The 16,885-nt window shown below is 44.4% G+C and overlaps 1 protein-coding gene across 1 annotated transcript in view; it reads right to left on the bottom strand.

The window, feature by feature from the left end:
• CDHR1 (cadherin related family member 1) overlaps positions 1-16,885 on the bottom strand; it is a 63,773-nt gene that overhangs the window by 33,014 nt on the left and 13,874 nt on the right. The window contains exons 5-8 of the mRNA XM_081954557.1: positions 12,822-12,911; positions 12,007-12,093; positions 9,412-9,528; positions 9,100-9,243 (exon numbers count right to left, since the gene is read on the bottom strand). Coding sequence (XP_081810683.1) covers positions 9,100-9,243; positions 9,412-9,528; positions 12,007-12,093; positions 12,822-12,911 — 438 coding nt within the window. The remainder of the gene's footprint in view (positions 1-9,099; positions 9,244-9,411; positions 9,529-12,006; positions 12,094-12,821; positions 12,912-16,885) is intronic.

The following is a 16,885-nucleotide window of genomic DNA, read 5'->3' as shown; positions in this document are numbered from 1 at the left end:
GACTAGACCAGACTAGACTTCTTTATTGGCCAAGTGTGATTGGACACCTAAGGACTTTGTCTCTGGTGCATAAGCTCTCAGTGTACATACAAGCAACAAAGTGATACGTCATAGATCATAAATCACAAGATACAATTATAATCATAAGATACGAACAGCAAGTGAAAAATAAGAATATGAGAATGATGAAAAGACGACAAGGATAATAACAACACAGCCTGCTACATGGTTAAATATCCTTTGGCATAAGACAGTACTGTGGGGAGACGTCTTCCGGCAGCCGAAGGCGTTTGCTTTTCGCTGTTTCTAGGGGGAAGTCTAGGGGGGCCCTGCCATAGGGGCGGCTTGCTGGGACCTCCTGGAACGGCGGCGGCCGCGGGGGGGGGGTCTCCAGCTTTGCCCCAGGAGCCGGAAAGCGTAGGGGGTGCGCGGAATGCCACCGCGCGCTTTCGCCGAACGGAGCCTGGAAGGAAATGACCAATTTGAAAGATACAGCTGAAGTGCGGTGAGGTTAGAGGTCTCCCCAGGTCTTTTACTGTTTTATTCTATTGACTGATCTGCAGGTTTTTTTTTGAGACTCTGTTTCAACCTTTGGAGGAGTTAAGATTGGAGGGGGGGGGAATTTCCACCCCCCTTGGAAAAGCGGCACTTGGAAAATCTCTTCCTTCTATGGGAGAGAGAGAAAGTTTAAAATCTACTTTCACTTCCCTTAAATAATGGGAATTTTTTTTCTTTTCTGACCACAACTGCAAGAGAAAGGATGGTTAAACTGATTCTTCTCTAAACTATGTATGGGAACTTTGATCTTGTTGTTTCCTGACCACCTGTACTGGCTGAGCCAAGATGGCCAACTTCCTCTTTCTTCTTTGTCTTTATGAATGAGACTCCTCCCTTGGAAAACCTTATGGCTCTGAACTAATTTCCACCCCAGAGATCTCCATGAGCCTCTTCAAATACGTTTTTCCCCTGGATTTGGAATATTTTGACACACCTACCTGTTCTAGTTTTGTATTAGAGGATTTACTCTCTTTTGGATTTGCTTGCCTGGTGATCTCTACCGGCTGTGCTCTCCCACAGACACCATTTCTTTGTATAGACCATGGGTCGTCAATCTGGTCCCTACCACCCACTAGTGGGCATTTTGGGATTCCAGGTGGGCGGTGGGGATTTCGGAGGTTAAAACCTCCTTTTGAACTAACGCGCGTGAGAAGCGCCGTCCCGTCGCCAGGGAAACAGTGAGTGAGGTGAATCACGTGGTTGCTCAGATCACACGGGCGCAGCCCGAGAAGACATTTCTGAGAAGAGAAACTTCTCCGGTCGGGCTGTGCCCGTGTGATCTGAGCAACCACGCGATTCACCTCACTCACTGTTTCCCTGGCGATGGGACGGCGCTTGCCTGCACTTCACCAGCTCAGGCGCGACCGGAGAAGTTTATTCAGCTCCTCACCGCTCCACTGAAGACATTTCTGAGAAGAGAAACTTCTCCGGTCGCGCCTGAGTTGGTGAAGTGCTAGAAGGGGGTGGGGGGGGTGGGGGAGAAGGAGCAGAAAAGACAAAAAGGAGAATGAAAGGGAGAAAGAGGAGGTGGGGGATAGTGGGATCCTTGCTGCTTTCTGAGCTTGGGGGGGGGGGAAGGAGCAGAAAAGACAAAAAGGAGAATGAAAGGGAGAAAGAGGAGGTGGGGGATAGGGGATCCTTGCTGCTTTCTGAGCTTGGTGGTTTTCTTACAGACATTTCATTACCAAACTAGGTAACATCATCAGTACTAGAAGGGGCTGGGGGGGGGGGAAGGAGCAGAAAAGACAAAAAGGAGAATGAAAGGGAGAAAGAGGAGGTGGGGGATAGGGGATCCTTGCTGCTTTCTGAGCTTGGTGGTTTTCTTACAGACATTTCATTACCAAACTAGGTAACATCATCAGTACTAGAAGGGGCTGGGGGGGGGGGGGGAAGGAGCAGAAAAGACAAAAAGGAGAATGAAAGGGAGAAAGAGGAGGTGGGGGATAGGGGATCCTTGCTGCTTTCTGAGCTTGGTGGTTTTCTTACAGACATTTCATTACCAAACTAGGTAACATCATCACTGCTAGAAGGGAGTGGGGTTGTGGGGAAAGGAGGAGGAGAAGTCAAGTAGAAACTGATAGCAGGGACAGGCAGAAGTGGAGCAGAGCAATTGCAAAATAGGAGAAAGAAAAGGCAGGAGAGAATTGTTGTTGACTAATAATAATAAGTGGGCTAACTAGCTCAGCATTACTTTTGTACATAGCCCTAAGGAAGATTTAAAAAAAGGAGATAAAAAGGAAAAGCACCGAAAGAGGAGACCTTCGTTTGTTCCTTACGAAAATCGAACCAGATATCAAATATTTAGTCTCACAGCATCAGCCTCAAAGATTTCATTAATCACTAGTAAAGCTAATTTCAATTTACTTTATTGTTTTCTAATTAAACTTTATAAAGTTAAAAACATTATAAACATGCATAAAGTAGAAATAAAAAGATAAATGTATGTACATTTCTTTTTTTTAAAAACACCCTCCTTTCTAAAAAATATTCCGCACTTGCGCAAAAACTGGTGGGCGGTAAGGAAATTTTTCCATCAAGAAAGATCCATTAGTGGGCGGTAGGTAGAAAAAGGTTGACTACCACTGGTATAGACCAATAACTATCTCTGAGCTTCATGATGGGTCCAAAGAAGTTACCACTTGGCAAGGCCTCATCGGCCCCGACATCTTCCACGTCAAGACAATCCAAAGGGGGAATGTAGAATTTAAAAATCACATGATAAAAATGGAATTTGAAAGGATGTCTTTTTTCCTTAGGTTCCAAAATTTGCCAGAAGTTGAGAACGAAGATCTTAAGGAGATTATGACCACAATACTAGCAGAATACATTAATAGAGATAAACCACAGCTTTGGTGGGATATTGACCTGATCTATAGGATTAATTCAGCCTATGCAAGAACGCACAATGTTCCAAGGGAAGTTCATGTTAAATTTCTTAGAAAGACCACAAGAGATGAGGTTCTAGGAGCTCAAAGGGGAGGACTACTAAAATATAAGGATAAAGAAATAGCCATTCTTAAACAGATCCCAAAGAAAGTAAGAGATAAGAGGAGGAAATATTCCTTCTTAGCAAAAAAATTATATAATAATGGGGTCTGGTTTAGGTGGCTGCTACCAGAAGGCATGTTGATTTTCTGGGAGGGCAGTAGAATTAGAATCAACACAGTTGTGGAAGCGGAGCCTTTCACTAAAAAACACAGTGCTCTCTTAGATGAAATGGGGGATGTTACACAAGAAACAAGAAGTGATTTGAAACATTATTGCAATTGTTGTTATAATGTACCTTTATGGAAGTGATACAAAACAAAATGATTGAAACATACTGAGAATTTAGTGTTAAACTCAAAACTGCTAATACTTATGCAAATGTTGATATTTTTCTATTCTTGTTTGTAAAAGTTGTGAGACTTGGGGGGGGCTGCTCCCCCCCGCGCGATGTAGCTGTCAAAATGTTCTATAACCTTTTAACCCTTTTTCCCTGTAAAATTTGTAAAATCAATAAAATTTGGACAATAAAAATAAAAAAGACAGTACTGTGGGATCTAGGTGTTCAGCACAATGATGGCACGGTGGGGGGGGGGGGAGTTATCTTTGTGCATGTTGTTTTGGCATGCAATGCCCTGTAGCAGCATCCTGAGGGGAGCAGTTGAAACAGTTTATGTCCAGAAAATGTCTGTAGATATTTTCTCAACTCTCTTTTTGGCTTGTGCAGTATACAGGTCCTCAATGGAAGGCAGGCTGGTAGCCATTGTTTTTTCTGCAGTTCTAACTATCCCTTGAAGGCTGTGCCTGTCCTGTTTGGTTGCTGTGCCAAACCAGACAGTTACAGAGGCATAAATGACAGACTCAATGATTCCTTTGTAGAATTGTCTCAGGAGATCGTTGGGCAGTCTGGGCTCTATGAGTTGTATTGTACTGAAGCCCAAAGGTCAATGTCCTGATCTTTGGGTTTCAAGATAACTATCAATATTTCTATATATGTCTAGGCTACTTTTAACTCAGTTGAGATGTTAGCTTTCAATGTTCAGTCCAACATGGGACCATCAGATTCTACATGAGATGGAACTCCAGTTGAGACATCTGAAGGTCCAGGATCATGTAGAAGGGTCTATGTGGACATAAAACATCTCCTCTGCTTTGTCTTGAAGACCTAACCATGAAATCCTGGAAACCTTAAGATTCCTGACATGCTTAGGCAACTGAATTACTTTTGTCTAAAAACTATTTGTCTAAAAAGAAACGTGGATGGCTTCTGGTGTCTTCTTGCCTGATTATGTTTTAATATGGAAACTATCCAAATACTGAAGTGGAAATTGGAGATGGTTTAGTCCTTCTGCCTAGGCTGGAGATGAGATTTATCTAAGAGCCACACAGCTGCGTGAACACCATACTTCCGGTTCCGGCGGCTGACGGCGACGGGCAAGCTTTGCTCGCCCCGCGCTTCCCCGGTGGGCTCCCCACTCCTTGGGGGGCACAGGATGCCCCGTAGAGGCTCCTGCCAGAGGGGCAGCACCGCGGGGGATCCCCTGGATCGGCGGTGGCTGGTGAGGGGCCCCCCGCCTCGCTCCAGGCACTGGGGAGCATGATGGGGAGACGCTCCGGCGTCTTCGCTGCGAGGCTGTGCGGAGAATAAGCGAGCAGAAGGATGCGGCTGCGGTGCGGTGAGGTGAAAACTCCCTTCCATTCCCTTTTCTAACTTGGAGAAATTGCCAGCAGTTTAAAAACTCTTTTTTGGCTTGGCTTGAAGAAGCGCGGCTGGAGGGAGGGGGATTTCCCCCCCCCCCTCGGACAGGCGGCTGGAAACAATTTTGCTCTCAGCCCAAGGGAGAGGAGGAGGGAGAGAGCCAACCAATGATGTCACGCTCTTACTAAAAGCAAATTTTGGATTTAACCTTATAATGCAATGAGGATCTGGAAATCTTGGAAACTTTGAACTTTGAAAACTTTGTTATGCCTCTAAACCTGAAGCTGGCAGGACAAGATGGCACACTTCCGTTGTCTTTATGAACTGTGAAAATTGACTCCACCTTTAAAACTTCAGGCATCCGGTCTTTGTCTCCGTGCTACTCAGACAAATCTCTTGCTGTTTGTTATTCTTTGGACTCCATTGTGTGAAAAACCTCACCTTATTGCCAGTCTAACTAGAAAAATCACCGTCTGCCTGGACCTTTAATCTCCTGGACTCTCCTGGCTGCTCTGCCTCTCTGACTGATCATTCTCTGCATTGACTGAACTCTTTATTTCACAAACAATGTCATGTAAAAAACCACCTCCTGGGAAGCCTGGCTTTGCTGCCACTGTCACGACATCTACAGCCAGTCCCAGTACACAATCAACGATAACAGCTTTGATGCAACAAATGTTTCAACAACTTCTACAGGGACAAGAGGAAATAAAAAGACAATTGAAAGAGATGAAAGAAGAAATTAAAGAGAACCAGGCCCAAATCAACAAGAACTCACAGAGACTGGATCTTTTGGAGGGGGGAACAGCTGAGATGAGGGAGGGGATGGAAGGGGTGCAGAAGGGGAACAAAGAACTTGAGACCCAACAGATGAAAATAGAATTTGAGAGAATGTCCTTTTATCTTAGATTTCAAAATGTGGTAGAGACAGATGATGAAGATATAAGGGACATCATGACAAACATTTTGGCTGAATATATTCAGAAAGAGAAACAACAGATGGGGTGGGAACTAGATTTGGTATATAGGGTGAACTCAGCATATGCCAGAATGCACAATGTACCCAGGGAGGTCCACATTAAATTTCTTAGAAAAGCCACAAGAGATGAAATTCTGAGTGCACAAAGGGGGCAAGTTTTGAAATATCAAGATAGGGAAATAACCATTCTGAAACAGATCCCCAAGAAAATGAGGGAGAAAAGAAAAGGCTATTCGCAATTAGCAAAGAAACTATACCAGAAGGGGGTGTGGTTCAGATGGTTGATACCTGAAGGGATGCTAATATTCTGGGAGGACACAAGGGTTAGAATTAATACACCCATAGAGGCGCCGGCCTTTATGGAAAAAAATTAAGCACTCCTAGATAAACCAGATGACCCTATAACAGACATACAGGACACGGGAGGGGCCGGAGCTCTGCTGGCAGGGGGATATGGGGCAATACCAAGAAAACTCAGATCTTAAAAATGAACAAGAAAATTTGCTTGATATAAATTGATCGAAATTATTAATTGAACTCATATGCTGACTATATATTGCTATTTTGTAATGAATTTTGTGTAAATGTATACTATGAGTATGGAGGGAGGGGGCACCTACCGCACATCGCAACTGCCAAAATTTGTAACCTTTCCACCACCCTTTTCCTTGCTATTTTTCAAAAAAACCAATAAAACTTTGTTTAAAAAAAAGAAAAAGAAAGAACAGATCAACACTGGAAAGGGTGTGTTTTTGTAGAGGTTATTCTTCTCTAAATAGTCAATCCTTGATTCTCATGTATGTTCAGCCTGCATCTGATTAACTGCTCTTCATTACACACATGATGATGACTTATTTGTTTCTGAAATATGTGACAAGGAAACATGACTGCCTAACCTGCTTGTCCTGGAGGTATCAGCACCCCGGTATTCACATCTTATCAATAGATAATAAACATATTTTTCCTCAGAGGTCATTAATGCTTAATTGCATTGTTTTCTTCAGTGGTTTCCATGTCAAAGTCCTCTATTTCATTATTAGGGTGTTTCCAGATCACTGGTTAATGGTTATATTAAGTTAATTATTATCTTTCAACATTTTATTGCCACAATTACAAAGTGGAAGAAAGACACCTTCAGTATTCCCAGAAATTTGCCATCTGATTGGCAAAACTATCTAAATATGTACGGTAAAATATAGTGCCACAAAATAGAAACGTCTGCAACACAAGATAAGAAAAAGTAGGAAGAGGAATCAGCTATAAATAAAAGTTGGGTGGCAAACTCCAGAGCCAATTCACACACTGGCCTGGACTCTTGGTTGATTTTAAATCCATTTGTAATCTTGCAAATTAAAACAGGATTAACCAAAATCTCATAGGCAGTGATAAATTGGAGACTAAATCCTGCAGTTGGACTGGATTATTTGTTCTCTTTTCCAGTTTGGCACTTGTAGTAGCATGGAGGATTGTCCTTGGAAGTAAACATAAAATTACATTCTTGCATTGTATCCATGTATATTGCATGTATTATAGCAATGTGAATTCATTGCAGAAAGAGGCAACTTTTTAAATACCATTTTTATCATCTCCCTTCTGTTTCTATTGTCTAGCTGAGAGTTTTTTCAAACTTGGCAAGTTTAAGACTTCAACTCCCAAAATTCCCCAGTAGCATTAAAGCCTTAGTAAGACCACACTTGGAATATTGCATCCAGTTTTGGTCACTACATTATAAAAAAGATGTTGAGGCTTTGGAAAGAGTGGAGAGAAGAGCAACCAAGATGATTAAGGGCCTGGAGACTAAAACGGATGACAATCGATTGCAGAAATTGGGTTTGGCTACTCTAGAGAAAAGAAAGACTAGGGGTGACATGATAGCAGTCTTATTTATTTATTTATTTATTTATTTATTTATTTATTTATTTATTTATTATTTTATTTATTTATTATTTTATTAATTCAATTTATAGGCCGCACCCTCTCCACCAAGGGACTCGGGGCGGCGTACAACTCAATATACAAATAAATGACAAGGAGGAGGTAATCAAAACATTGTACAATTCATAAATAAATAATCATAAGTTAAAAACAACACAATAAAATTTAAAACAATTAAAATACCCAAAAAATCAGTTAGTTTAAATGTAAAATTGTCCAGGGGGGATTAGAAAATGTAGTCCAATATTTGAGGGGCTGCCCCAAAGAAGAGGGAGTCAACTTATTTTCTAAAGCACCCAAAGGCAAGACAAGAAAGAACAGACGGAAACTGATCAAAGAGGGAAGCAACCTGGAACTAAGGAGAAACTTCCTAACTGGGTGGAACAGAAATTGCCTTCAGAAGTTGTGGATACTCCATCATTGGAGCCTTTTAAGAAGAGACTGGACAACCACTTGTGTGAAACTCTATAGGGTCTCCTGCTTGAGCAAGGGGATGGACTAGAAGACCTCCAAGGTCTCTTCCAACTCTGTTATTCTGTATACTTGTCTCTTTTTCATGCTTGGGACAACCATGGATTATATACCGCAATAGCTTCCCTAAGTCCCTCTTCAATGGTTCTTTCATATCAAGGTCATTTCTGAATTGCAATACAATGGCTCAATGGTTTTCCAACTCCTGTTCTAGCAGAATCTCCCTGTGCTCTTCTGTTGTTTCTACAGATCTGCTGAAGCAGCAAGCTGAAAGAAGTGGTGGGAATTTTAGTTTACTTTATTGTCATTGCACATGGTACAACGGAATTAAAGGGACATCAGCCGGCATTGTGTGGACATTCTGCAAATACAGACCTCTTTACATCTCAGCCATTTTGCTTTGAGTTCCCCTTCCAGAATCCAAACAGACGAGAATATTTATAGCTCAGGGTTGAACTGTGGGCTTCTTTTCGCTCTCTGAGTTTGGTGGTTTACCTTGCCGACATTACATTACCAAACTAAGTAACATCATCAGTGCTCAATGGGAATGGGATTTATTCTCTGTTTATGTACAAGTGGCTTGCTCTGTCAGTATTGGTGGGAGTGGTCTTGGCAGTTGCTGAATTAGGCTATTGTTTATGATTAGCTTGTTTGTCTCAGTTGATAAATCTTTGTTTCCTCTACCCCACTTCCCTCTAGCCTTGATGCTGTTACCTAGTTGGATAATGAAATGTCTGTAAGAAAACAACAAAGCTCATGGAGCATCAAGGACCCACAATCATCCTCCTCCCTCCCTCCCTCCCCCTCCTCTCTTCCTCCCTCCTCCCAAACTCCCCACCCCTCTAGCACTGTTCAAGTTACCTACTTTTGTAATGAAATGTCTGCAAGAAAACCATCAAGCTCAGAGAGAACCGAGGGCCCCTTGGAATCCATACTGTTTGGGTGGGGTAAACGGGATCCCCGTAATACTCACCACCAGTGTGTCCTCATACACATACCCATAGTAGGGTGTGCCCACAAAAATTGGTGGCGTGTCTTGAATATCCTCAACATTGATTGTGATGGTAGTTGTGACTGAAAACACCTTGTGATTTCCACGGAGCTTTCCCCCACCATCCTGGGAGGCAAAATAATTCCAAGATTGTTATAAACCACTGGATCAACCCACAATTGATATAGGATCACTAAGTGATCACCAGTTTATCATTAGAAATTGTACCATTTCCCATGATCTGCACACCTGGTTTGCCATTATGAGTTTACCCCTTTGAGGAATCTATTTTACCTTAGCCACTGCAGTCACGAAAAAAGTTCTTGCTCTTTCGTAGTCGAGGTTGGTCCCTGTTTTGATGCGAAGGATGCCGCTGTGACGATCTATGGTAAATTTATTTGTATGGATATTCTGAAAGAAAGAAAGAAAAAAAGAAGGGGAAGGAAGGAAGGAAAGGTGGGAGGAAGAAAGGAATAAAGAAAGAAAGGAAGGCAGGCAATATTGCACTGGCTATAATCAACTGGTTTTTCAAGATAAGACTCTCTCAAGTTGAACTTGGCTTTCAAAGACATCATTAAGACAGTCATTTTGGGCAGGCAAAGGAAAAGGATCTGGCAAAGCCCTTTAGGAGGAAACGTTGACCATCTCTACCCTGCCCATCTTCTATTTGGCAAAAACAAATCCCAAGGACCAGGAAGTGGGACATGTCCCACCATCTTTTCACTGCTCTCCACTACATTAGATGCAAGGCATGTTCTTTCCTTCTGCAGGAGAGACATTGAGAGTTCAAGGATCTTTTGTAAACAGCATCGATTGGTGATATTTCAGAGAGAGCCTTCTATTTATGAAACCAACTGAAGGCCTCAAAGGTGCTTTTTCAAAAGGCAACTGGACTTTCTTTGTTTTTCCTTGAAGACATTTTGCTTCTTCAGTTCTTCTTCAGAACAATGGTTGTTCTTTGGGACAACCATGAGCTGGATGACCAAGAACCTCTGTAGATACCAATTGATGAAATGTTTACCGGTTCTTTTTGTCGTCCCTTTCCTAATGCTTGTGTGCAGCCCCAACACCCTGGACAAATTTTCTAAGATCTAAATGTAGGAAGAAAGGATTGGTGACCTCTAACGTTAGTGGCTCTAACAATGTAAAAAAGGCTGTGTAGCTCTCAGGTGTTCTCCAAGCACCCTGAGATTCAAAAGGGACCATTTTCAGTTGGGTGATTTTCTTTTATTTTCTTTCAAATATAATAGAAGAAACAGAAAAAGGTGGGAAATGCTTGCATATCTAATCCAACCCTGAATCCCTAATCCTTTCTTAAATGACAAGTTCACCCCAAAACTCCTTTCAACATCCATGGAGAACATTAGAGGGAGAACAATGGTTTAGATTCCTTACCCCCACAAGATAATTTCCCATGTCCAAGGACTTTTGGGTGGCAGAGGACTGTGGGCTATTTTGTATGTATTAAAACATGGATTTCCTAATTTTATAATTTTCTCCTTCTATTCCTGTTCAGCTCATCAAAAACAAAGCAAGATACAACACAACATAGTAATTCAGATTTTAAATTTAACTTACAATACAACCAGTAAGAAGGAGAGAAAATCCCAGTGTTAAGCAAAACCAAACAACATTTTTCAAAAAAATTCAAAGAAGCGGAGATCTCCTAAGGTGGTAGTAGAGACCTTGCAAAATAAATATGAACTTAAACATCAGGATGAACTTGTGAGGAGGGCTCTGTTTCAACAGAAGAAGAATAAAAATCCAGAACCCCTGGAGCCTCCTTCAAGAAGGAATGAATCGTCTTCCTCTCTATCTCGGCCATGAACAAAATTGGGCTTAGCTTGCATGCTGCTCCTATTAAGCAGATTACAATTAATCCTCCTTAAATCTGTGTGCTTTCAAAAGAAGCTAGATCAATTGCCCTAGATCTGCTCCCATGCTACAATAATTGGTTTCTTGACATTTCCTAAGTCTTTAAATTAGGCAAGGAACAACATTATTCTGCCATTATATTTTCTTTTTACTTGTAAATTGTACTGGTTTAGATAACAACCAACTTTATTTTATTTGGATTTTTAGTTTTGGCAATGAATAAACTCATCTTTGTGGTCCCTCCTTCAAAAATGAACTCCCCCACCATTAAAAACAATAAATGTGAGCGGCTCCAGGGCTAAAAATAATAAAAATGCTTTCATCCCACATCATGCAAAAAAAAAAATCAGTTTGGCTCGTCTCTTTACCTCTTTAGCTTCCTACCTTGAATGAATGGAAGAATGAATGGAAGGAAGGAAGGAAGGACTGAGTGATTTGTATGAGTGGACACTGCAAAAGCTTTCCAATTACCTTTCCTTTTGAAAAAACTGAAGCCAAATACCTAGATTTGTATTGATCCATTAGGGTCCAAAATGAGGAGGTGGGGGGAAGGCTACCTCTAACCTCCATGCACTCCCAATATATTCCTGTGTTTTCAGACACATTGCTCTTAAGTCAGAATCAGAGGAGCTCAGCTCCTGATCAGAAATCTGAATGTGAGGAGCTGAGTCCCTACTATCCATCCATCCATCCCTCCCTCCCTCCCTCCCTCCCTCTCTCTCTCTCTCTCTCTCATGGCCCTTCCTCTCTAGAACAGCATCTCTCTGGTTTCCTCCCTGATCATCTTCTAACCATCTCTCAAAACCTGACTGTTCTCCCAGGTCCCAGAGTGGAGCGTCATGAGCCCAAAGTTGTGCATCTGTTTCTTCCAGAGCTGCAGAATCTGTTTCTTTTTTATCTTTTTGTTCTTTACTATTTAAAACCCGCAAGCCATCAGGAATGGTTGGTCCCCTTCTAAGTGGAATAAAAGCCAAACAGCCCAAATACTCTGTGTCTTTTAAGCTTTAGCTTTACCTGCAGGAAATAGTTAATGCTGCCTCCTGAGCCTGTGTCTCTGTCCACTGCTTCGATTTTGAAGATGCTGCTCCCAACCGGCATGTTCTGAAAATCCAGAAAAGAGTTGAATTGGGCTTGAAAGCAAGAACGGCAATAGCAAGAGATGGGATGCAAGAATAGAGTGGCCGAAGGTGGCCAGGTCGGAGAAAAAGTAGGTGAGAAGAAGTGACTAATAGAGGAGAAGACCACACTACCTAAATGAGAGTGCACTAGAGAAGGAAACCATGAGAGGCCCTACTGAGATGAAACCAACAAACAAATGCAAGGAATGTATTGTCTTCTCCATCCCCACTACCTTCACAGTGATGAAAGGAGGAAATAAGAAAGCAATCTGTTAGTTGTAGATTTCCCAAGAAAAATCACATATGATAATTATGTAACATTTGATAGAAATGACCTGTAGAACTGGACCTTCTCAAATACATGTATATGTTGGTTAATACAAACCCAATCACACAGCTCCTCCCCCTCCCCCCATCCCTATCTCTATCCCCTCCCCCCACTTTTGTTCTATATAATTCAAGGTAGTGGACATACCTGCTTCCTAATAACCAGGTGAGGTGAGTTGGGATGAGAGAAAGAGTGAGAGCAACTGCTCCAATGCCACCCAGCTGGCATTCATTGCTATGACAAGGCTAGAGCTTACAATCTCCTGGTTTCTAGATCAGCATCTTACCACTAACCAAAGTGGCTAACATATGAGTGTGAAAGCTTTGTCCTTCATGAAGCTTTGTCATTCCAGCCACCCAAGAACCCAAGGAAAACCCACCAACCTCTTGGACTTGAACGATGTAAGGAGTGTTGATGAATTCCGGCCTCTCGTCATTTGCGTCTGTTATAACGATTCTGACCTTTTCCGCCACCTAAAGTTGAACATGTGAACAGTTCAGGCAGGCAGGCAGTGTGACTGACACACAGTCCTGTGCATGCTTTCTTGCTTATTGCATCCTAATCTACTGATAATGGAAGAAAGAAATACGGCAGTAACAAAGGACTACGGTCAGGGCCGGATTTTCCTATAGGCTAACTAGGCTTCAGCCTAGGGCCTCAAGATCAAGAGGGGCCTACATTCAAATTGTTAGCAAAATTAAAATTACAATTTATTATCCGTGCCACATTTTTTATAAAGGTTAGTACCAATTACAACATGTTTCATTTAATATATTGATATATATATCACAGTAATGATGTATTTTATTATCTCTCATGTAATTTACAAACTTAAAAATGGGAGGTGAAAGGGCCCCATAAGTGGAATAGCTTAGGGCCTCTTTTCATCTAAATCCGGCCCTGACTATGGTATAAAGATGGAAAAATACACCCTGGAGATTTAAGCGATCAGGATAGTAGCAGCAGTGAGTCTTCCGAAGATCTTATTGGTTACATTCAAGGAAGTTAATTATGTTCAGAACAAAAGAGAAAAATTCAAATCAATGGCTTTTTTAAAAAAAACACTGAACATTTCCTTTTAAAAGAGAGAATAGCTGAATAGCAAACATCTTAGAGGAGTTTCAGATCAGGCAGCAAAGTCTGAAAGATTTCTGAGATTTTAGACAATTCAGTGCAAAATACCTCAGCTAAACTCTGTGTGAGAGACCTTCTCATTTCTTCCAATATGTGAAACATAGAGTTGTATTGATCATGCTGAGCTAAAGCTGGTTTTAACTAGACTATCGTCAAAGCCATCAGAGCATAGTCACACCCAATACTAAGCTAGAAATCGCAACTGGAAAATGGCAATGGCTGACTTCACAGCTCATAGCAAAGCCAAAATTAAACCAACCACATGACACCTTGTGCAACATTTATTTGAACAAGAATGTAAGGACACAACCCAGCAGTGACGTGCGGTGAGGGTTATGGCTGGTGAGGCTGGTGACATCATCAGGAAGGCGGGGAATGGGACCACGTGTGCAGGAGGCTGAGGCAGCCTCAGCCTCCAGCACACATGGTACCATTCCCCACCTTCCTGAGTGAACATTAAGGGGACCGTGGAGTGCACTGATCCGCGTAGCGTTGCTTCCTCCACCGGCGCCAGTCCTTTCCCCCCCCCCACTCCTTCAAGGTCTCTCAACAACCCAAAGCCTGATCCCCAGAGGCCTCTCTCAGGCCTTCTGCATCCCGCTAAGTCCTCCTGCATGGCTTCTTCAGCGTCGTCACCTCAGCGAAGCCCTTGGCAGCCAGCAAAAGACCCGCCGGCTCCTGGGAATGGCCCCACATCAAACGAGCGACTCACCTACAGGGCGGGCCTTTCCCGAGCTGCCGACTGGGAGAAAAAAATCGGGGTGAGGGAGAGAGATGCACAAAATGGGGGCAGGACTTCCCAGGGGTGTGGGAGAGGAGGAGGAAGAAGAAGAGCCCGTCCAAGGCTTGCAGCCACCAGCGCCAACAAACACGGGCCCGTGGCGGTGGGTTCCTTTGCGTTTACTTCCTAAAGACCTGAGAGGCAGCAGGCCAGCTGTGTGGTTGTCAAGAGGCTTCACCAATCGCTGCCCAGGAAAAAAGGCTCCGCAGGGCCCGGCGGCAAGGCTTGAGCGGGGTGAAAGCGCAGCCGCCTGAATGGGAAAGCCTCACCCTGCTCAAGCCTTGCCGCCTGCAGCCACCACCCGCCCTTGCTGCCTCTTTCGTTGCTTTCCCATTCAGGCGGCTGGGAAAGCAACGAAAGGGGCAGCGAGGGTGGGTGGTGGCTGCAGGCGGCAAGGCTTGAGCGGGGTGAAAGCGCAGCCACCTGAATGGGAAAGCAACGAAAGGGACAGCGAGGGCGGGTGATGGCTGCAGGCGGCAAGGCTTGAGCAGGGTGAAAGCGCAGCCGCCTGAATGGGAAAGCAACAAAAGGGACAGCAAGGGCGGGCGGTGGCTGCAGGCGGCAAGGCTTGAGCGGGGTGAAAGCGCAGCCACCTGAATTGGAAAGCAACGAAAAGGACAGCGAGGGTGAGCGGTGGCTGCAGGCGGCAAGGCTTGAGCGGGGTGAAAGCGCAGCCGCCTTTTTACTTTACTTTATTTTAAATTTCTAGACCGCCCCCTCTCCCGAAAGGGACTCGGGGCAGTGTACAGTCAAATTAAAACACAAGGAATACATAAGAATAAATATATAAATACACAGATCCTTAAATACTTAGATGAGGAGGCTATAAAAACTGTATCTTAAAGTAAAGCGATTAAAAAAACAGTATTAAAAAATAACCCCTAAAAATACCCCAAAAAGTTAAAGTTAAAATAATGACCTAGAAATTCCCAATTAAAAAATATCTGCCAGGAGGTAAGATAAAACTATGAATGGGCCAAGCCGGCTAGTCGAAACAGGTGAGACTTTAGTTTTTGACGGAAGGAGCGGAAGTTGGTGGTGGTTCTGATGTCGGGGGGGAGGTCATTTCAGAGGGTTGGGCCCATCACAGAGAAGGCTCTACTCCTAGGTGCCGCCCGTTGGCATTGCTTGGTGGACGGCACCAGGAGGAGTCCCTCCCTGTGAGAGCGAATTGGTCGCAGGGATGTGTGCGGTAGGATGCGATCCCGCAAGTAGCTAGGTCCTGTGCCATGGAGCCCTTTAAAGATGGTAATCAACACCTTGAAACGCACCCGAAAAACCACAGGCAGCCAGTGCAGCTCGCGCAGGAGAGGTTTTATGTGGGAGTACCTAGTACTCCCCATGATGGCCCGCGCGGCTGCATTCTGGACTAGCTGTAGTCTTCGGGCGCGTCCCAAGGGAAGCCTCATGTAGAGGGCATTGCAGTAGTCCAGACGAGACGTCACCAGCGCATGAGTGACCGTGCGTAGGGCATCCCGTTCCAGTAAGGGGCGCAATTGGCGCACCAGGCGAACCTGGTGGAACGCCCCCCTTGCCACGGCTGCCACATGGTCATCCATCGACAGCCGGGCATCTAGGAGGATGCCCAAATTGCGCGCCCGTTCCACAGGGGGCAATTGCTCGCCCCCTATGGCCAGTGATGGTGTCAACTGGCTGAACCGAGGTGCCGGTAGCCACAGCCACTCAGTCTTGGAGGGGTTGAGCTTGAGTCTGTTGTCCCCCATCCAGACCCCGACGGCTTCCAAACACCGGGACATCATTTCGACAGCCTCGTTGGGGTGGTTTGGGGTGGAAATGTACAGCTGAGTATCATCAGCGTACAGATGATACTCAACCCCAAAACCACGGATGATCTCCCCCAGCGGCTTCACATATGCGTTGAACAGAAGGGGCGAGAGGACCGACCCCTGTGGCACCCCACAGGTGAGTGGCCTCAGGGTGGACCTCTGCCCCCCTGCCAACACACATTGCGTCCAGTCGGAGAGGTAGGAGCCGAACCACCGCAAAACGGTGCCTCCGACTCCCATCCCCTCCAGCCGGCGCAATAGGATACCATGGTCGATGGTATCAAAAGCTGCTGACAGATCTAATAGGACCAGGATAGAGGAACAACCCCTATCTCTGGCCCTCCAGAGATCATCAACCAACGCGACCAAGGCCGTCTCCGTGCTGTGCCCAGGTCGGAAGCCAGACTGGCGTGGGTCTAGATATTCGGATTCCTCAAGGTGTTGCGGAAACTGCTGTGCCACCACATTTTCTACAACCTTCGCTAAAAAGGGAAGGTTGGAGACTGGACGATAATTAGCTAGCTCCATCGGGTCGAGGGAAGGCCTCTTGAGTAAGGGCCTCACCACCGCCTCTTTCAAGGCAGCAGGTAAGGACCCCTCACCCAACGAGGCGTTCACCAGGCCCAGGAGCCAGCCTCGTGTCACTTCCCAGGATGCCAGTACCAGCCAGGAAGGACACAGGTCCATTAAACATGTGGTGGGTCGCAGCCGTCCACGCAACCTGTCCAAATCCTCGGGGGCAACA

Source organism: Natrix helvetica (assembly GCF_964273705.1).
Source record: "Natrix helvetica genome assembly, chromosome: 5".
Classification (NCBI taxonomy): domain Eukaryota; kingdom Metazoa; phylum Chordata; class Lepidosauria; order Squamata; family Natricidae; genus Natrix; species Natrix helvetica.
Note: the sequence above shows the minus strand (reverse complement) of the source record. Positions and strands in the feature narration are given on the sequence as shown.